General features: G+C 32.3%; 1 protein-coding gene across 1 annotated transcript in view; it reads left to right on the plus strand.

The window, feature by feature from the left end:
- Positions 1–15,469, plus strand: part of LOC134680600 (lim and transglutaminase domain protein ltd-1-like) — a 30,850-nt gene extending 15,381 nt beyond the window's left edge. The window contains exons 2-7 of the mRNA XM_063539703.1: positions 8,237–8,353; positions 9,491–9,874; positions 10,760–10,900; positions 12,456–12,538; positions 12,990–13,133; positions 13,751–15,469. Of these exons, the coding sequence (XP_063395773.1) occupies positions 8,237–8,353; positions 9,491–9,874; positions 10,760–10,900; positions 12,456–12,538; positions 12,990–13,133; positions 13,751–15,098 (2,217 nt within the window). The 3' untranslated portion in view covers positions 15,099–15,469. The remainder of the gene's footprint in view (positions 1–8,236; positions 8,354–9,490; positions 9,875–10,759; positions 10,901–12,455; positions 12,539–12,989; positions 13,134–13,750) is intronic.
- The last annotated feature ends 8,433 nt before the right edge of the window (positions 15,470–23,902 follow it).

The raw sequence follows: 23,902 nt of genomic DNA on the forward strand, positions 1-23,902 counted from the left end.
CGTTATGATTCAGTGGTTTAATTTCTCGGAATGTTTCGTGATTTATCACCTTGATACCATCTGTTATGGTATATCTATAATTGATAATTACTACGAACGGTCATTGATAAATTAGATTTATATTATCAATTATACCGGTCTCATGCCAGATGATTCCTACTTCTAGTCTACGATGTTTACATAAGACAGGAATAAATGACATCATAGAATACTAATATCCACATCATTTCAACTCTGGTGGATAGTTGTTTGATTGGCAATCATAGACTACCATATATTCTTATCTTTGTATATATAAATGATATACACTAAAAAAATCATTTATTTAGTTTTATCAATCAAAAACAGAACAGTCTAGAGCATTTGTAATTCACATTTTTCGTACCACTAAGTAAAGGAGCCAGACTATCAATAGTTTATGGCAATTACACACGCTAGAATTTAATGCACATTGCCAAATTCGAGTTTACTATATGAACAAAAAGAATCCGCCAATAAGACAGTAACCAACAAGGAAACATATTCAAAGATTGCTTGTATCCGTCAATGAGATCGTAAGCAGTCAGCAATGGACAATAATCATAAACATACTTTGTTATGAACAACCCCCACAGAGTATGACATGCTCTGAATATAGCTCTGTCTCCAAACATTTTGGCTTACCCATTACAATCTTAAAACTCCTGTTATTCGTTCATAGTAACCATTCGTGATTAAAGTCTATTTAGCTTTGTAGAATTGGTAATGGTACCTTTATTGCTAATGAAAGCAACCATGATTGGAGATGACAATCGACAAAGCGCCTTTGACTGGTTGGTTATTGCAATGTATAATTTACAAAATTATAGCAAACTACCTAATGCTTTTAGTAGATACAAAACAGGGAATAATGTTTTAATTTAGCAAAAGAATGTTTGGATCGGGGTTCTGTGTATTCACATTATTTATATTTCTCTCCCTACTCTTGATATGAATTTTGAGGTGGTATTTCCCTATCCAAATGGTTCACCACAACATCTATAATTTCGTATATCTTATGATATATTATAACTATAACAGGAAACATTGATCAAATATATTTCCCAAATAATGATATTTATTTTTGTCAGTTTATGATATTGTATGCTATAATTTTGCCTTGTTACTGACGACAATCACATGATGTGAGCATCTTGCTTTCCTGAGAAATTAACACTCTGTAGTAATAACAAATCAATTAATCCTATAACCTGTTGTTGTATGATGGAATTAACTTTATTATCGACTAGATGGTCTTCTCTGCAACAAAACTCCATTCTATCTTCATTAGAATTGACAGATTACTTGGTTTATAGTTGGATTATGAGTCTTAAACAATAGACGTCAGTTTTAATGAGTCAGTCCGGTTAAATAATACATTGTTAAGGTCTTTCCCCTACGTGAGGAAAGACCTTATTGTTTTTCTAATGTTTTTTTTTCTTTTTTTTTTACTTCCAGCATTTTTTTGGCAAGCCCTCCTACCCCTTTTATTGCAGTTATCAATACCAAATTTAAACCATCGATAGACCTCATCATGAAGTTTTACCAGATGAACTTTTGTAGGATTTCATCATCCCCTTGAGAAGTTATCTCCCTTTTATTGATTTTTTTCAACATGGCCCCCCCTTGTTGTTTTTAAAGATATCATGACTTTATTTGGACAATAGGTAGATATAATCATGATGTATTACCATATGAGGCTGCAAAAGATTTCATCATCCCCTATGAGAGTTATATCCCCTTGAAACAATTTCTTTCCTTTGTATTTTTCTCAAAAAGTATAAGAGATAGAATCGATTTGACAACGGCAACATGTACAGGAACAGATGGCAATGTTAATAAACATGTACAATTATTTTGATATTAACCCTGATAAGGAGTAATTCCCCTTGAAAAATTGTACATAATTTTTGAAAAATTGTATTTCGAGAACCGGAAGTCGTAGAGACTTGGGACCTTCACCAATACTCTTCAATTCATGTGACCTTCAATATGCACCCAAGGTCAAAGGTCACAGAGTGCAAATTAAAAAAATTACGCTGCAATTTCAAGCTTACATATTAGGAAAACGATAAGACTTTGCTGCCTACATACAGCGTATAAAATGTTCCTCTCGACGAACTCTACATTTTATATAATAAGCCCAAAAATGTCCGACCGTCTGTTCAAAAGTTACAACGGGATGATTATTAAAAGTATAGTATTTTGTGTATATCTTTTTAAAGGTAACATATATCAACCTACTATAAACTGCAAAGATGATCAGTAGTTCAAGACCTTCAATTTGAGGTCAATGTCAGGTCATGATGAAATTTCACCTTGACCTTCACATTATACTATGACCTTGACCTTGTGACATTTGAAAGGTCAAGTGGTCCTGAGTTGAATGGTGATAGTCCCATGTCTCTACGACTTCCGGTTCTCAAGTTTTGTATTGCATCATATATTTGATGATTAATTGTGACCTTGGTGAACTTTGAAATTGTCCACATTCTTTTTCTATAATGTTGTCCTTCAACTGTAGATCATTTATCATTTAACAGATTTGAGATATCTATTGTCGTTTTAGAGATAATGCAGTTTGAAGTTTTGCGAGCGGAGGCATGTATTTCTGAATCATCAAGAGCTTACCACGAAAAATGTTTTAGAAATTGAAGAGGTTGACATAGTTATGTGTTTGACCAAATACCAAAAACATTCCATGGAAAAAAACACCAAAAAATCAATTTGAAATTTTCATGTTTTGCATTGACTTTGTAAGTTTCATAACTTCTATTAAAGGAGCACTAGCTACGATATATATAAAAAAATAAAGTATATTTTTTTTTAGATTAATCATTAATTAAATTGGAATAATGAAATAATAATTTGCTTCTAGCAATCAATTTGCTTTAATTTTGTTGAAATAAGCGATTATACATAATTTTTGACTGATTTACTTGCAAGTGAAAACGTCATCATCATTCTAACCGGTATTCATGTGAACTTAATTTAACCCCCTAGCTAGAGACTGACAACGCATGCATTGTACGTGAACTGGTTATTTAAAGAAAAAGAATGTCAACAATGAAAGTGAAACTACGGTAAATCATTTGATTACTAATTCGATCCACATGAATCATTCTTATACGGTTAAAAACAATGAGAAACTTATATTTTTAATCTATAAATTCAAATCAAACAGACCTATAAAAATCCAATTGCACGTGCTGGTTTAACCTATTCATATCTTTATTTGTGTTTACATCGCTTATATGGTCATCTGAGGTCAAATCGATAGTTAATTAGATGCCGTCTGGATTTAGATACACACGAAACGAACCTACATATCATCTACCTCATGCTCTGTAAACTGTTTATTTTAAACGTTTGATAGATTGGATAAATGTTTTACATTGTTATTAATCAAATATGAGAATTTGAGTCAAATTGGTGACCATGAATTTGACAGCTAGTGCCCCTTTAATATAGTTGATATTGCATCATTATTTGCACTTTGTCAAATGGGGTCATCTGATATATCAAATTGAAGGTCTTAATAAACTCTACTTAAAAAATGAAAATTTTAAACCCCCTTTTCATCCCAGGGGGAAGGGTGGGGTCATTTAGTGCAAACATTCAAATTTCTCAGATGGTAAGGTTGTCGCATATCAAATGAAAGAACATAAAGCGTACATTTCAAATTTCAAATTGACGTCCCCCAAAAATTGGTTGGATGGGGTCATTGAGTGCAAAAAATAAATTTTCTTTTACGATAGGGTTGTTGTATATCAAATGAAAGGTCATGATGTATACATTTGAAATATCAAATTCCCAACCTCCAAAAATTGGTTGGATGAGGTTATTGAGTGCAAAAATCAAACTTTTTGAAACATGGCGTTGTCGCATATCAAATGAAAGCTCATCTACCCTGTGTTACATATATCATACTTCCGATCTAAAAAATGTAGGCGGATGAGGTCATTAAGTGTAAAAAGCGAAAAGTTACAGAAGGTATGCTTGTCGTATATCGAACGAAAGGTCGTACAAAGAACATTACGAAAACATCACTTTTACAGGAAAGACCTTTCAATTGTTTTACAAACAATTGAGATACTAGTTGTCTATTGTGTTTTGTTGGTTATTGGTTATGAGGCAAAGCTAGCCATATTACGGTCTGAATCATAAAAACAGCCATTTAATAACTATGATGAAATTGAAGGAACTGTCATATATTATTTTCTAAGATGATAAATTCATTTAATTCTTTTAACAAGTGTCACATGCGATGTCATGTTCAATTAAGTATTCTACTATTTATTCTTAAATCAAGCAGCAAAAGTTGTTCAAACGATTAGCGTTTAGTTCGTGCAAGCAGAAAATGAACTTCAGTGTTATACAATGTCATAAAATTAAGAATGGAAATGGGGAATGTGTCAAAGAGACAACAACCCGACCATAGAAAAAACAACAGCAGAAGGCCATCAACAGGTCTTCAATGTAGCGAGAAATTCCCGCACCAGGAGGTGTCCTTCAGCTGGCCCCTAAACAAATATATACTAGTTCAGTGATAATGAAGCCATACTAATTTCCAAATTGTACACAAGTTTTGCAAGATCTTTTTTCATATCATTGAAGGTTTTTTTAGTAATCTGTTTGTCCTGCTGTACTTTCAAACGTCAACAGCATGCATTTATTTAAGTCAACGAACATCAATACAAATTTTTCTTTGAGTTTAGTAAAGTGCGCGAAACATGAACGTATACAACTATAACCGTCTTGTCCATTAATTCTGGTTATTAGTTTTATTGTGGTCAATCAATCAAAGTGTTTAACTTGGTAGAAATGAAAATATTACCAAAATAGCTGTCTATTCTTTTGTATAACTTCGTTATCTTAGAAACCAGACAAAGTAATAGAATTAAAATAATCGGACTCTCTGAATTATAGATGATTTATCTGTAAAATGACCACGAGCATGTGGTCAATTTTGTCTCGACAGCGCTTGATGATGGATAATTTGTTTTAGATTTTGTTCACATCTCCTTTTAATTGAGCGTGTCCTGAGGCTTTTGTAGAGTTTGTGTCTTTCCAATCAATCAACTCGTATCCGAGACTCGAATAGTTTCCAGTGTAGGAAGACAACATAAGATCCAGATACTCCTTGTAAACAGCAACATTGAATTGCTAACATATAAACAGTTATTCAATTTACTGTACACAAATCTGTATTATTCACAAGAACTGAAATAAAAAGCCCAATTATTTAATTTTATTTGGAGGAATTGTTAGCGACACATATACATACGCAGGTCAATTGTTACAGTCATACTGGTACGTATCTTAAGCTTCGTTCGCTTGTTTTTGTCTAAAAATTGAAAACTATAATGAGGCTTTTAAGTACAAACGCATTCACAAATCTATTCTTAATCAAAACATGTTTCTTATGGGCGTATGACATTTGCGCCGATTTTGAAAATTTTCATTCTTTCATTTGTGCCGATTTCATTTTTTCATTTGCGCCGATTATATATTTTTTCCTAATTGCAAATGAAAGAAAAAATCGGCGCAAATGAAATGCAGATCGGCGCAAATGCAAAACGTCGGTTTCTTATATGTATTTGTATGAACAAATTTTGATGAACTTTTGCCTTTAGAAATATGCCACATAAAACTATGCACGAAGTTCCATAAAATAATGTTTTCAATACAGAAAAAAATACACAAATTTTATTCACTGGAATTGACAGGGAGCAATGTTTTATTGTAGGATTGTGGTCTTTAAACCATGACACAGTGGTTTTATGATTCAATCGTGTTTAATAATTTAAATTAATGTATTTCGATGCATTATTGGTCATTGGATATGATCATAAAAGGCTTCTAAAATTGCTATTGTATCAAAGAAAAATAGAGGGTGATATTTCAGTTGCTTGATAAAACACAGAAAGCCAGAAACTTTCTGGGAATAACTATCGTACATACGTTACTCAGTTGGTGTACGATATGTTCTTCGCATATGTTTGAATGTAAAATATTACACATACTACAATTACTTCTGTTTATCAAATATGACGAAGAAAAGATCCATTAATTGACAACGGAAAACAACTTTAAAAAATAAAGACTGTTCTTGAAATGTAAATTAGTTACGGCATGAAAGCAATACGTTATTTGTCATCTAAATATCTGACAAAAATAGGAAATTTAAAACTTTCTTCTCTTCCAAAATTTTAGAAATTCAAAGGTTAATGCACACATTGTATAATAATGTATAGTACAATGCATATGCAGGATTGGTTATTATAACGATGGTCATTTTGTTTTGACCACTACTATATATATCAGAGACTAAAGATATAAATTTTACTGTCACAGATACTTTTTTAAAACTATTTAAAGGTAAAATACAAAAGAAAAGGTTGCAACCTTTCAAAGACAATATTGTATAAGATGGGTTTTAATTTTTTAATTCAATCCTATGACGTAGCTATTTAGAGCTATATTAACATATCTTTGACTTTCCTAAATTGCAAAAGAGCGCTCCGATTTCGAAAAAGAGTAGGCTAATGCCGCTACAAGGCAGCACTCGCACCTGCAAAGTGGAAAGGGATTAATATAAGTTGCACAACTTGTTTCCCAATCCACTATAAATAAATATGTTTAAACTAAACTAACAGAGCGCTCCCTACAAAAGCACCAAACTCCAGTACAGTTTTCTTAAGATCTATATGTCTCGTTCCTGTCATGTTTAATATAGGTTACAATGCAGATACTCGAGTGATAATAGTAGCTGACAATCTGTTAACGATGCATCATTAGGAACGTCTCTAATATCATGTACAACATATGGCTAAACCATTTAACTCTCAGTCTTACATAATTAATTCTCTGATCTTTAGACAGCTGTGCGCTTCAAAAACATCTTTCCTGTTACCAGCTGTTTGTGTTTTCTTTCGTTTTCATTATTAATAATCTATAAATACCGTCTTTCCTCTAAACAAACGCTGTCTGATGTTATTTTTGTTATGATTTTCTGTCTGTTTTGTTTGGTACAAAGCTGTTATGATTGATGTCTTTGATTACATAAACGTGTATGAGAGAGAAAAGTGTAGCTAATTTCTGAGTATAATTTATCATTTTCAAAAAAATGAATATCGTTACAGAAATAAAGGGGAAACATTATCATTGCATAATGAGGTTTATTGATATTTCTTTTGAACGCGGCAAATAAGCATATGGAGATGAAGCTTGTAGGAAATAAACTAAATAAAATCTAATTTACACTAAATACATATCAAGTTGAATAATACAAAAAAATAAATAATCCAACGAATTGCATGTGAGTTTATGAGATTTCCCCCCTTCTTTTAAATATAATGGAAATAGGTTTGCAAGAGCGTCATCAAAGAGGAATAAATATAATCTGTAACTTATTCACTGAGGTTAATTCCTCTAGGTATATTATGGTAAAAATTAATCTTAAATTGACGTCAAATTCATCGCATGCATGTACGCGCGGCAGTCTGTATTCTAATCAATTGAGAGAGTTATATACTACACAATTGCTTCGTAATAAACATTAACTGCAGACGTGCGAGTTATATATAATGGTAAGCAGATTTTTGTCATTTATCATTTTAACACCGTGTATTTTTATTTTGATACAAGTAACAATGAGCATTTTATTCATGCTGATTGTCATTGGTCCTTGAGCATGCACATGTTATAAAATCATTAAATAATTTGTACAATATTACGTAACTGCACTCAGACAACGGCTTTTTATAAAATAGTTAAAATCAGATGTTTTTATCGAAAAAAGTAATATAATTTTTACAAATCTAGTGAAAACAAAACTGAACTTGTTCACCTAAATTGTAATAAAAATTATACTTTTGTTACTTAAATAAAATAACAAACCAACAAAGAAAACAAACTTTACAGTGATATCTATACCGAACACAACGTCATCGGTTAAAACGAATGATGTTGCATGCCTCGGATAGCAACAAGATACAGTACGTTTTTTTTTCTGTAAATATTCTTTCAGATATGTCCTAATGAGATTGTTTAAGGATTTGAAATCTAAACAAATGAATTAGAAAAACAGATTTGATCATTTGCAAGGACACTGGTCAACAACTGGACAATTTTTCTGCATACAGACAAGGTTTACATTTCATAGTACATGACTGCTAGACACATTCATGATGAGCCTTATAATTTTTTTTTACAGATTCGAGGAAGCAAATATAATCCAGGGTGGCAGTATGACGCCAACGCGATGGAATTTACTCATCAACGGGAGCTTGCGCAGAGGGAGAGGAAAAGAACCTCCCTAGGAACTTACAAGGTATGATCATTACTAGTAATAAATAGAAAAAATATAGATACCAATAAGGGAAAATAGATACGAAAGAGGGTAATTGAATACAAAAGGAAGAAAATAGATAAAAAAGGAATTCAGAGCTCATAAGTCAAGAAGACAGAAAAACCTAAGGCAAAATACAAAAAAAAAACAAGATGAAAAGATAAACAACAGTCCACAAAAACCGATTTCAACTAATAATAATTCAAACTGCATATAATTTTGGAAAATATGATCTTAATGCCCTCACTTCACGACTGCGCAGTTTTTTATTAACACTATCAAACACAAAAAATGACAAACATGATAGTTTTGTACGAATTAAGAAGTACTAGTAGAAGTCAATCCAGCTTTCCCAAATAGAACACGTTATTTCAATAATCAAGTTTGATTGTGATGTAATATTATACAAGTTCACAGTAAAGAACTTTTTAAAATCTATATCAAATCATTGCTTGCCGTCATTGAAAAATATACTATCCAATTTCTAACTTATTTTTTTTGTTTATTTTCAACCCCAAATTAATGTTGATACACCTCCTGATAAAAAGTTCCAAAAAGGAGAGTTGGTCAAACAAAATTAGGGTGGTAAGAAACTGATACACATTTAAAGCAGTAATTGTTGTGTTTATTGTTTGACAATGTCATACAAACTTTAAGGAGAAGTTGGATGAATATCACAGACTTACAAATGAAAAAAGATTAAACAAAATAAAAGAATGTGTAGAACAGCATAGTCGAAATAAATCTAAAATTAGAAAAGAATTGCCGAACGTCTGCTCTGACTGACATAATCCGATAACAAATTACATTTTCAGATGCCAGCAAGGTTATTATTTTTAAGTGGACAAAAGATATTCATTCAAGTGGTAAAACTTTCCTATGCATATTTTTTTTATCTCTTTGTTGCTCGGTCTTTGATGCGTGTGCTGTGTAAATTCTTACGCTTGTTAATGTGTTGTATATACACGTGTTGTTTCTGTTTATAGAGGATTATGAAAGATCAGGGTGAACCTTTCCTTTGAATGTTATTTTTTTATCATTTTGTTGCACTCGCTATGTGTAGATTCTTACACTTGTAATGTTGTTCTATGTTCATATGGTGTTTCTGTTTTTAAATAGGACTACGAAAGTACAGGGGTTTTCGAGGCTCAGACAGAATTGGAGTCAAAACAAAAAGCAGAAGAAGATAAGCTATATGAACAATTCTCACACGAACGCCAAACTCTTAAGAAACGCTTAGAAGAGGAGTTTCAAAAAGAACAAGAAAAATCTACTAAAGAGCATTTATCAAGTTTGACAAAAAGTTCACCAAGTAAGACTAAAGTTAAAAAACTGAAAGAACCAGATAAAACGGGGGAGCAGTACCAACAGCAGAAGGATGAACGTCTCAAAGCATCATTGGAACGTCTTACATCAGAGGAGAGGTCACGAGTAGCAAAAATGATACAAAAACATAGCGAGGAAATGTTACTGATGATAGCTGAAAAACTGGCTGCCAACGAGGTATGTTAATATACTGTGAATTCATTTTTATTCATTGTAGTCCAATTTTTGTTGGTTTCGTAGGTACAGGTGAACCACGAATTAAAATGTTGAAGAATTTCAAATTTTCTATGGGCTTGTATGCAGAGATTGGTAAAATCACAAAATCAAATATCAACGAAATTGCAAGTTTTCTTTAATCCACGAAAATTGATATCCACGAAAATAAAAAAAAATCATCAGTAAATAAACATGTGCAATACACTTAACATATAAATAGCAAAGGATGTTTTGATAAGATTTTTTAAACTAATTTATTCAATATTATCTGAACTTTTGATATTATTTTGATGAAAGAGACCGGTGTGTTGGACATGTGTTACCTCGCTTAACTTAACATATAAATCAACAATCTGTTTATGTTACTTTCTGCACGCTCGAGATCAATGAAAATATTCAAATAAAAACATTGTATACAGTAGAAAAAAACCGAAACAGATTGTTTAGTATGGTTATTAACGATATAATCTTAAATCAGCGTTTCACATGTGTACATCAAGAAAATATACGAGAGGATCTCTTGGTATTATGGAAGAAACATAGTTTAAATGGTACAGTATATCGAATACTAAAAAATATAAACTCAAGTTATCATGTGTGCAATTGTTTGGAATCAATATATATTTAAATTTTCTAACAGAGTTTAAAATGGTTTATTATGATTATTAACAATATTATCTTAAATCAGTGTTTCACATGTTTTCATCAAAAGAAAATATACAAGATGGTCTCTTGATAAGGAGGAATCATAGTTACGTTAAATGGTTAAGTATATCAAAACCAAAAAATATGAACTATTTTTTTCTTGTTTGTTATTGTTTCGAATCAATATATTTTTATTTATAGAGTTCTCCAGAAACAGAAGAGGCAACACCAGATACAGAGGTTCTGTCCCGACCCCCACCTGTAGCACCGCCAGAGTTCAGACGGTCGGGACTTTTCAAAACCCCGGAGGAATTCAGTTGTATTGATGACCAAGTTATTGAAGTGAGTAGAAAAGTCCATTTAAATAAAGGCAACAGTAGTATACCGCTGTTCAAAATTCATAAATCGATTGACAAAAAAAACAAATCCGGGTTCATATCAGATATACAGTTTTCTAGTACAAAGATTGAGTTGTTGAGACGGGTTAAACAGTGAATAGATCGGGCTTCAGTTTGATTTTACATTCTCGTACGTATTGTTTGAAGCGAAACCTTTATATAGATATTTTTGAATTTTGGAAATACTACAATCTTCCCAAATTCTATTTGCACGAGCATATATTAACTACAATCCATCCCATTCCCTTTCACGAATGTAACCTACCGAATTAGACTATTTACCGGATTTGTTATCACATAAGCAACACGACGGGTGCCACATGTGGAGCAGGATCTTCTACCCTTCCGGAGTACCTGATATCACCCCTAGTTTTTGATTGGGTTCGTGTGGTTTATTCTTTGGTTTATTCTTTGGTTTACTATGTTGTGTCATAATTATGTACTATTGTTTGTCTGTTTGTCTTTTTCATTTTTAGCCATGGCGTTGTCAGTTTGTTTTAGATTTATGAGTTTGACTGTCCCTTTCGTATCTTTCGTCCCTCTTTTTTTTTTTTAAAGAATACTGGATATTTAAAGTTATTGTTTCTAAATTTCTTAATAAAGAAAAGGAAACACAAATAAAATATATTATGCTGATACTAATAAAAATACTGATGACAAATGAAATAAAAAAGATAAACTTAAAGTAGAAGCTATCTCGAGTTAGTGAATTTTTGTAATTGTTCAATTGTCCAGTATACATCTTAGTGACAAAACAATTGGAGTACTTAGCTCAGTTATAAAGTTTACTGTTTATACATAAAGGCAACAGTAGTATACCACAGTTCAAAACTCATAAATCGATAGAAAAAAATAATCCGGGTTGCAAACTAAAACTGAGGAAACGCATAAAATGTAAGAGGAGAACGACGACACAACATTAAAAAGTAACACACACAGAAGCGAACTAAGCATTAGACAAAGTCCGATGAGAATAACAAATATAACATCAAAATTAAAAATATGAATTTCGGATAAAAAAGTACCGTGCCACGTCTTATAATGATATGAATTCACACTCAAATATAAGAGGAAACAAACGACACAAAAAAAAACCACAACGTTAAAATTTTACACACACAGAAACTAACTATGATATAACAATGGCCATATATACACCAGATGTTAAGCAGTTATGCAATGATTGAGACAAATAACGAATGTCTTTTAATTTCTAACAACAAGTTACAACTTGAAGATTTTCCAAACCGTTACAGTAAAAAAGGAAAGATCTAAGATGCACTTTTTGCACCATTTTCATCAGTTCTTTTGTGATCTTATCATCGGTTCTCCTCAAAAGTAATATATTATATATGATGAGTTTTTCCCTTTTTTCTAATGAAATTACGACAAAGCGTATTTACTGTTTTTGCCTCATTATATCATTATTGCATAATTTTTCAATTTGTTTCTGATATTTCTGATGTTTATGATCGATATTTATATGGATATTTCAACAGGTAGCAAAGCAAGAGTATTGTTCCTTCACAGACTTGGTTAAAGATTTGATTACAAGTTGTCAGACTGATCTTGAAAAAGTCAGGTAAGTTGAGATTTACCTGTCGTTAATAAGAAAAGACAAGGTAAAAGAAGCTTTAAGAAAAAACCAAAAATGTATTGCGGAATATAAAACATCATATCATTGACACTTGCTTTTTGAACAGAATGGCCGAAACACCTATTTGTCTCGATGAACATGCATTCAAATATGACCAATATTATTTTTTTGTCTACTTGAGTTTACAATTAAGATTTTTAAGCTCTGCCGGAACAGTCACAAGGTTAAACAAACAAACTATACATACAACAAAAAGGTCATAACAAACAAGATAATATTGTATATACATATCAATACTTGACACCTTTTATACCTAATTGTATCTTATAGAGGGAATCAAATAGCATTTACAACATGCATAATATGAAAGAAAATCTTTTCATTGTAAATTAAGATACCAATGAATTGTAATTCAGCATGTTGTTTTTACAAATAGGTCTATATTTCGATGGGTTACTGTCAAAGACTTGAATAAAATGGTATTTGAAGATAGCATTCACCCAGAATCTCCTCTTGGACTTCTACGTGGTATAAAGGTTGGCACTGAAAGCTATCATGATCTTTTCAAACGACTGTGCAGGTAAGATGCTTATTTTTATTGTCTTTTTATATATATTGTTTTATCAAAAGAGCCAAATATAAGCGGTCCTCACTTGTTCCTTTCAGAAAACGAAATGAAATTAAACGAATTTCAAAGAACCTTTTTTTTTTATTCATTTTCATCTCTAGCAGGTAGAATAGTCAACATAATACTGTTTTATCTACACTGACAGAAATTAACCTTGATCATGAACGTTAAGGCAAATAACAATATCAGAACAATGAAAGAGGGATAAGAAGTAAAGAAATGAACTTTATATTTAGTTAAAGGGACATAAAAGAATAGTACTCAAAAATCTTTCTTTCGTTATTTTGAAAGGCATGTAAGGGTCACGAAATAAGTGATAAAAAGAAAGAAAAAACCCAGCTGAATACTGCATCTTATCTTATGTTATGTTATATTGATTTTATGTTTGCGGAAAACTTTTCACATTAAATAATGATTATTTACAAGATTTAGATGGTGGACTAGTAAGAACTGTTGCATCAGACCCGTAACATACATTATGCTAAAAAAGTTGCAATGTTTTCATGACGTCAGCGTATATTAACATACTAGGACTTCAGCCGATGTCACTTTTTTTTAACCTTTTTCAGTTATGCGGGAATTCACTGTGAAGTAATACAAGGTTACTCCAAAGGTGCAGGATACAAGCCTGGGATGAGAATAGATAACCCTAAGTTTAAGAACTCATGGACTGCAGTGTCAATTGAAGGTTCTTGGTGTTTTGTAAACTGTAACTGGGGTGCCCGCCATGTTAAATGTCCTAACTCACCAAACGACGATGAACTGGAAGGTGGCTTGTTCTATCAATGTGACGAGTTCTACTTTATAACTGATCCAGAAGATCATATTTATCAGCATTTTCCCAACGATCCAAAATGGCAGCTGCTTGAATGTCCAATCACAATGACAGAATTCATTAACCTCCCAATTGTAAAGTCGCCATTTTTTAATTACGGTTTAAAGTTTGTTAATCATTACGATTGTACCCAATATACAAGTAATGGTATAGTTATAATGCAAATCAAAATGCCAAGTCTACTCGGATTCGGGTATACACTCGAGGCTAAAGACACTAATGTAGATCAAGGCAAATTAGAAGGAAGAGTGTTGCTAAGAATTGTAGGCCATAAAGCTATCTTTACGATTGCACCACCTAAAGCTGGACGTTTCTACTTTATGATTTACGCAAAAGATAATTGGAACTCTGAATCCTTACAAAGTGTGTGTGGTTTTCGTATAAAATGTAGAGAGAAACGAGATCAAATCAAAAGTCCATTTCCGAAAGTGCCATTTTTTGGTCCGACTCCAGTAATGAGCCAATACGGAGTCTTTCCACAAACACATATCGACCCGTTAGTTGTTTATAGTTATGATGACGTTATTTTTCAGTTCCAGTTACAAAGTGACGTCAAACTGTCACATACATATCAATATCATGGACCATTTCAAAGTGATATCACAGACTACCAGAGATATATTTTTATCAAATATCGAGATGACAAATCAGTTACATATCAAGTTAGATGTCCTCAGATGGGCAAATATGTTTTCTTTATTTTCGGTTCAAAATCAACGTCTAACGATGACAACGCGCAACTCGATTGTTTATTCAGATATATGATTGACTGTAAACATCCGGCTAAAGACAAGCGGCCATTACCACGTGCTTGTCACAGATGGTATAACAGTACACTTCTTGAGCCTACAATTGGGGATCTAGAAACGGAAAAGAAAGTGACTTTCCGTGTGCGAAATCCGGTTGCTATTGATGTCGCTATGCTTGTTGGTGACGCTTGGTATCATTTCAAAGAAGTTGGAGACAATATGTGGGAAGGTGCAATATATACCGGTAAACAGCATTGTAAGGCAAAGTTATACGCCAAACTGACAAAAGAGTTGACAAGATTTTCGCCATTGGCTGAGTTCTGCATAAAATGATTATTTTTATGTACAAAATGAAATGCTAAATATCAAAGTGAAAGGTTAAAATCACAAGAACAAATTAAGTTTCATTAGGGTCTATTTTTGACGAACACGAACATGCCTGAATCACAGTATTTATATTTCCTTTTTGTTTTTATATATTTATTTCTTAACCCCAATTTCATCATATCAATTTCGACACTACTTAATTGTATAGATATAAGATACGCTTTTAGGCGGCAAACTTTTATATGTGCTGGTGAGCGCATTTAATTTATTTATTGCTTTTGAAAACGAGACCAAATTTAACGAATGCATATAGTTCTATTTTGTATTAAAGTTTGTATTTCTCGTTGAAATAAAACAAAGGCAGCTTGTTGAACCTTGTACAACATATTGTTATGGTTATTTTCGGAGAATGCTTATTAAAATGGTTGATTTGAATACAACCAATAAATCGGGTTAACAACCCGGTAGTTGAGCATCAACTTATAAAGCTACCAAATGGAAGTCTTTAAATGAGAGCAGAAGTGAAAATCTATTGTCATATCAAATTTGGTATAAAAAAAATATAGAGAGACAAGAATTAAAGCTAAAAATGTAAACATTTAATTAATAACAAAAATGTACTAAATTGTATCAACAGGTCAAATTAACAAGAAAATACGATTTGAGAATGCTCACAGTTACTGAAAGCTAGTTAAAAGAGAAAATCAATTAATGATAAAAAAAAATATCAAACAAAAGAGGGACGAAAGATACCAAATGGACAGTCAAACTCTTAAATCTAAAACAAACTGACAACGCCATGGCTAAAAATGAAAAAGACAAACAGACAAACAATAGTACACATGACACAACATAGAAAATTAAAGACTAAACAACACGAACCCCACCAAAACTAGGGGTGATCTCAGGTGCTCCTGAACAACAGAGACTAAAATCAACTAGAAACGTCCCAGGGATTTAGTATTTAACGCCATAGACTACAAAAGAAGACATGACTTGTACGATGCTAAAAGAATAAGTATCGACAGGCAGTAGGATAATAAGGAGTTAACCTTTTAAAAAATAAGTATAATGTAATACTTAGATAGAGTAATCTGTATATATATAGAAAATGAACGTGGATTGTATTCATAATTCTCAAAAATGAATCTCGTTTTTCCACGCTAATGGAACAATATTACCGTAAAATCTAGGATGTGTAATACCATTTTTAATAATTTTTAAGCCACATTCGCTTATCAAATATTTGTTTCTATGAAAGAATTGAGTAAAAGTTTTCAGTTATGTATGGTAACGAAATCACTGACTTAATGATACCTATATTTTCTTAGAGATGGACAAATAAATGCAACAGTAGTATACCGCTGTTTGAAAGTACGGGTTTCAATCTAAATCTGAGGGAAACACATCATATATAAGAGGAAAACAACAAAACATCAGAAACACAAAAGTGCAACAAAAACCAAACGACAATGCAACATACACATAAACGGACTATAAGTTAACAGTTGCCATTTTCTTGACTTGGTACTGGACATTTTAATAAAAAAAAATGTGGGTTGAACTTGGTTTTGAGGCTAGCCAAATCGACCGCTTGAATGGAAATGTTAAATATATAACACTAAAATGACAACATTACATACTATATATAGTAACAGGGCTACAATTCAAATAAATGGAAGAATATTCAGGACAAATCGTATCTCGTGTACAAAAAAACCCACCCCCAAACTCCTAATTTAATAAATCTGTCAATTTGGAATTATCAAAATTCTTCAAATATTGTTTGTTTGCAGTTTACCGACCGACCCTTGAAAATCTTTCCGACTATGAAAATTTTATTGCTTAAAATTTGAAGAATTTTTTTTTAATACCTCTATTGACGCGATCCGGAACTTTGGGTCCTTTCCGGAAATGATTTAAAGTCTGGGTCAATTACGCATTTCAAGTTTGGTTTTTCTTAGCTTCCAGTCAAGCGTTCATGTGACCATTTAATGATAAAGCACATGGACATTGTTTTCAGATATCCATGAAGCAGGGAGGAGTAGTTTACGCTGTCGTCTCGTGTCAATTTTAAGACAAATAACAAACAAAAAAGTTTATTAGTAAACTGTTTATACAGATTCAGGCACATGTAATGATGTGTGATGATATCATTGACGATGATGCAGCAGATATTCATAACTGATACGATAACCATTCTGTCTCAAACAAATCGGGTTCAGAATCTGTGGAGCCTGACTTTATGGAACCAATTTCAGTGGTTAAATAATTCGACAGCAGCTTGAAGTATGGCTTATTTTCTACAAATGGTTGTGAAGACGACAAAGATGAAACCACTCCTCCGTGACTTAAATCTTCATGGATATCTGTAAACAAGCCTGTACGGAAGGGCTCATTTGAAATGTTAATGGATATAGATCATGCCAAATCAATAAGAAGCAACCCTAACTACACAAAGATGTAGAGAAAATGAATGGTTAGCTTGAAAAATAAATATACTCTCTCTATATTAAATCTATCTTCGATTGCAATGAGTATGCTCCTTTAGGATAAGGGGGGCTGCCCCACTCATTGCAATTATTCTCTTTCTTACAATATTAAATATACCAAAACTGTGTGGCCTGTGTGAATTCAATTAAAACATGTCCTTAGGAGCTATGCTGCCAATTTTTTTTATGCATTTAAAACATTTCAGTACAGACCATTTACTTTTAATGGGGTGCTATGGATTTCACCCCAAACTTTAGATTTCTTTGGTTTTCATTTAAGCCTGACAAAAATATAACCTTATCACATATAATTAAATATTGTTAGAAATATGAAAACAGTCGGATGTCTTAGTACTTTTTTTCAAGTTGCCTTTTTTTTCAATTGAGGAAGATTCAATGGTTATTTTTTTTTATTATTAAAAATACACTCTTTAATAATTGTCTTATAAATCTATAATATATACATTTTTCTGATGAAAATACTCTACTCATGAAAACATTCTAGTCAAGAAGCATACATGTCTGAATATATTTCTTTAAAACAGTTCTAGTCATAATGACATTCCATGTTTATAAGTGTTCCAGTATTAAATAATTATACCATATTTTATGTCATAAATTGGATAATGACACTATGTTAAAGTTTCAGTTTTGGTTAAAAAGTTTTTTATCTGAAAATGCCTGTTCATTTGATGTTGGTTTTCAGCATGTCCAGTGTTTGTTGTTTTAAAATTTTTTTTTTCTTCACAAGAAACTTGGTTTAGTGTAACTGCTTGTTTAAACTGTATTTTGGCTGATAAAAATAAAATATTTTCCCTACCTACCGACCCTTCAGTCTGAAGGTACAGTCGGAAAACTGCAAACAAACATATTTTTAAGGTTGGCCTTGGTTACTTGATTGACAACATATTTGTTACGTTTGAAAGATGAGTTTAAAAAAGGACGTTTTTCAAAACACAAGCGTTATTCTTACACGAGCCAACAATGCTCCTCTTCTTGCTGACTTGTTTCTTTATTCATATGGGGCAAATTCATATAGGAGTTTCATAGGAAGAACAAAAACGCTAACATTATTATTTAACCAAACGATCTACTCTTACTTACAAATTCAAGTTTGGTGGTAATGTTGAATGCATCTACCTAATTGCACTGAACATGAAATAAAGAATAAATCAGATACAGGTAAGTCTATTATACATGTAGTTGATATGTTTTACACATTCCCCATTTCCTTTCTCAATTTTATTACCTCTGTTTTAACACCAATTTGTTTTCTCTCTATCGTTTTATGACTTTCGAACAGCGGTATATTTCTGTTGCCTTTATCTTTTTCATTTCTTAACTGACATCTAGAAATTAACGATGAATATAGGTATAAAACTGATAATAAAAACGCTACAGAAAGATGACTCCATTTCCTGACTGTTAACCTTCCATTTCTATGTAGTAACATTCCAGCAGCATTTGCATATCCCGATTGATAGAACATTCCAGAGTTTGCATTTCCAATCACGATTACCTTTGATGACGGGTTGCTGTCTACAAGGAAGTTATTGAACCTAAAGCTCCAATTAGTTAATATGAAATCATACATTCGCAAATTTTAAGGACGCCATTAGAAGCTAGTTTACTGTTATGAAATATTTGTTTAGCAGATGACGGTGGATATGTTCCAGTTGTCGATCACGATATTATCCTCTTTTTCTCAATGTGACCTATCGAATAAGGTTGATGTCCTGACTTGTAACTACACGAGCAACACGACGGCATGATATGTTTATACGGGTTTCGTTATTCATGAATTTAATGTAGCTACATATAAAGACAGAACCATAAACAAAATTGAGAATGGAAATGGGGAAAGTGTCAAAGAGACAACAACCCGACCATAGAAAAAAACAACAGCAGAAGATCACCAACAGGTCTTAAATGTAGTGAGAAATTCCTGCAACCGGAGGCGTCCCTCAGCTGGCCCCTAAACAAATATATACTAGTTCAGTGATAATGAACGCCATACTAATGTCTAAATTGTACACAAGGCCAGAGGCTCCTAACTTGGAACAGGCACAAAAATGCGGCGGGGTTAAACATGTTTGTGAGATCTCAACCCTCCTCTATACCTCTAGCCATATAGACATATGCTTGATATGTCTGATATAATGTTTATCGAGTTTGAAGATCGTCTTTGTATATTTATTTTGGATGAGAAACTTTACAAGCGTGTTCAACTGTTTGACGAAGCGTTTTTTTTTTTAAAGTTTAAAGCTTATTCTAAATCATTTAATTATCTTGTCTTCTGGTTTTGGAGAAGCAATATACTTGTAGTTCAAGCAAAAATCTTTCAATAAAGGCAACAATAGTATACCGCTGTTAAAAAGTCGATTGAGAAAAAGAAATCTGTGTTACAAGCTAAAACAAAGGGAAACACATCAACTATAAGAACACTGTGCAGCAAAATTAAACATACATATAAACGAACTATTTGATAACTACTGCCATATTTCTGACTTGGTAAATGACCTTTTAAGAAACAAAAAGTGGCTTGGGTTGTTTCAGGGAACCACCAAGCTTTGTTTTACAATCAAAATGGAACTATGGCCTTTGTAAGCCTTGTATATTTTTGTTTTAGTTCATTTATATTGTTTTTGAATTTAGTGTGACGTCCATTTTCACTGAACTAGTACTCAGTTTTGTTTAGGCACCAGCTGAGGACAGCCTCCGGATGCGGGATATTCTCGCTGCGTTTAAGACTAATTGTGTTATCTGCTCTTTGAAGGGAGGTGTTGTCTCTTTGACACATTCCCCATTTCCATCCTCAATTTTATTAAGAAAGGGATGGTATTGCAGTGTGAAAAAAAAGTAAAATCACCAAAATACTGAACACCGAGGAAAATTCAAAACGGAAAGTCCATAATCAAATGTCAAAATCAAATGTTAAAACAAATCAAAGAAACGGACAACAACTGTCATATTCCTGACTTGGCATAGGCATTTTCAAATGTAGAAAATGGTGGATTTATAGCCTAAACCTCTCACTTGTATGACAGTCGCATCAAATTACATTATCTTTACACCGATGTGTGAACAAAACAGACCTATAATGGTTTACTTTTATAAATTGTTATTTGGATGGAGAGTTGTCTCATTGGCACTCACACCACATCTTCCTATATCTATATAATAGGTAATATACAAGTAGTAAAAATATGGGTACAGCAGTTATCAATGTGTCAAAATCTCGAAACAACCAAATACTTAACAAACAAAAAAGCACAAAAAGCATCTATCAAATTTAAAAAACCACATACATTGCTTCGCGTGTTTGACGTCATAAATGTAAACATCACATAAGAAGAAATACAAAATAATTTTGCTGTTCAATGTTTCATAAAAAAAAAAATCACATTGGGAATGGTGGTATACAGGGTTAAAAAATCAATAGTATGTCAGAACTAATTATAGAAACAGACCCAGATTTAAAATTATGCAGAAGTTCTTTAGAATTTTTAAGAATCCACATACATGTACGGTTAATACCCCTACGCGAGTAAAATAATTGTGTCGTTAAAAGTATTTTCAACTTTATAATAGAACAATAACATAATAACATACAATAGAACAATAAAAACATTGGAGGGATCTTTATAAGTAAAGAGTCATATCATATGAACCAAAGAAACACAAAAAGTCGCACATACAAACAAACACCAGCAGACATGAAAGATAATACAAACACATTGACGGGATGTTTAAAATATGACAAACAACGTCAAAACGCAGAATCTGTACATCAAGACCATTATGTATTATTTGTGAAGTTGATACGAAATATTTATCAACAAGGTCTTGGTACCTTCCGATAAACTTTTTTTTTAGAAAAAGGACGGGACGTTCTTTGACATACCCTTGGTTCATCAACTTTCTGCTCAGACACTGGTGACGGTTTATAAAGTATGAGTAGGAGTTGCAAGCTCTTGAATGTCGAATAAGTTGGGAAATGTATATCCCATATGCAGGTGAAATTGGTATATTGCTACTTAGGTGGGAGAAATTGATAATTTAATTTCAAAATTTAAATCGTCTCGTTTGTCATAGATTCTGATACTGAAATGACAGTGTATGTCAAATTTAAGGTATACGTCTAAAAATTAGGAGAAGGAAGCCGTGTCTGGTGTTTCTTTAATCTCTGGTTCTGAGGGATATATTAATGGAACCCAATCAGAAAAGTTCTGATTGTTAATGGAAAGAACATAATCAATATATCTGAAAATGAAATTAAAAAATTTTCTTCTTTGATCTTCTTGTTTTTGACAAGTGTCTGAAGGAACATCGATTCGTATGAAATTAAGAATAGGTCCACAAGGAGAGGCGAGTTTAACACAAAATTGTCAAATTTCGTGAATGGAACACCATAATGAAATTCATCACATTTTTCAACCGAGATATCAGGCATATTAGTGCGGTGACAGAAGTGTAAAAAGTCGTCTAGATCGCGAGTTTAATCTCCCCAAATAACACACGGCTAAAAATAGTCTTAACTTAAAGACAAATATGTCTTCTTTAGTTTTTACCCTGTCGTCAGAATTTCGTACGGTCACATTTTTCTAAAAAGTCGTTTTAATGACTAGTTGTATATTATAGAGTTTCAACCCCCCTTTTTCAAAATCAAAAAAATTGTATTTTTGCTTACATTTTATTGAAATAGTTTTTCGTAAAGCTTTTTTATATGTCAAAATATTCTATTCAGTATTTTATTTTCTTCTAATCTGTAAAATTTGCGAAATTTGGACTATTTGAAATTGAGGTTATTTTAATTGCAAATTCAGACACAAACTTTAGTTTCATCTTCATATCAGTAATACAAATTATTCCATAATATTTTAAGCATATAGTATTTCATAAAACTAATAAGTGATAAAAATTTCGGAACCAAAATATGAAAGAAACCTTAGGAAATCAATGGAAAAAGAATGGAATAAAAAACTTCAATTTCAACACGGAACTTAATCACTTTCCTTCCGTCACATTTTGTGTATTAGTCTATAATTTGCTCTCAACTGATATATGAAATTACTACCTTTTCCGCTATTATATACACATATTTTCAATTAAAGTGCAATGATATTTGCCACATACTTGTTTCTATATGTTTATATTCTATGTTTTTTTGTTATAAATATACTTATTGTAAAATCAAAATAATTGACGGATAGTTTCAGTAGATATTCCGTGATATGTCAAGTCCGTTGCAACTTGCTCCAATAAATCCAAAGAAGAGACAAAAGTCGTTTAATTTTATACAGTGCTTTATGCCAAAAACAAAACTCGGCTGAAATTTTGAGTCAATTTACCAGTATAGGAAAGTAGATTTTTGTATCTGCATAGAATAAAAGATTGGATGAGGTGAACATCAATATGTTTCATTCGATAGCTGTTAATTTGCAGAAGTTCATTCAGGCAGTTTATCACCGTTCATGCTACAAAAGTTACACAAGAAAACATATTTGTACCCCTTTTAGAGCGAGAAAGCTTCTAATCTGATATTTAATGACGGCATACAATTATCGGACTGTTGTCCCTCAATTTCGGGTATTTGTATACGTTCTAGAATGCAGTCATTCAACTGGAGCGCTTGTATACTTTGTTGCAAGACATTTTAGAAAAATCAAACACTGCTCAAGTTTGAATCAGATGAGCGTATTAAGCATGTTTTATCTGTGTCAGATAAAGTTAAAGTTGAAAAGTTTCCCGTCCGTTTTTTTAAACATCAAGCACTGTCATTTTGGTTGCATTACAAATTATTTGCTTAAAACGAAAAAATTAAAAAAAAGTCCAAACCCGTGGAAGCAGATTTAGCCACGATTTAATGGTCATTCCTCATGACACCGTTACTTGATAAATATAGATCGTTTCTTCCGGCTGATTCTTTTTTTCGATGAAACTGCATACAACCAAGACTATTCTCAGGAAATTGCACCAGAGAAATTGCGTAAATGCTAAGCAATTCTTGAGTCAATCAAGGCCATTTTTTTAACTCCTTTTCATTTAGGATTGGCTTGCCAAATGTACCATAAGTTTGATTCAAAACACCTTGTTGAGACATTGAATGCCAATGAATTTTGTGCTTCTTTAAGTAAGTGCGACGCTATCTTTTGTGTTGCCAACCATGAAATTGAGCGAATTCAAGATAGTGTATACGTCTCGTATAATGGTTCCCCAGCATCTTTGCAGAAAAGCATATGGATGTCATCACACCTTCCTAAACACCCTTTTTGATCTCTGTTATATCTTGGATGAATTGATATGGATTGTTGAAAA

Source organism: Mytilus trossulus, chromosome 8 (assembly GCF_036588685.1).
Source record: "Mytilus trossulus isolate FHL-02 chromosome 8, PNRI_Mtr1.1.1.hap1, whole genome shotgun sequence".
NCBI lineage: Eukaryota > Metazoa > Mollusca > Bivalvia > Mytilida > Mytilidae > Mytilus > Mytilus trossulus.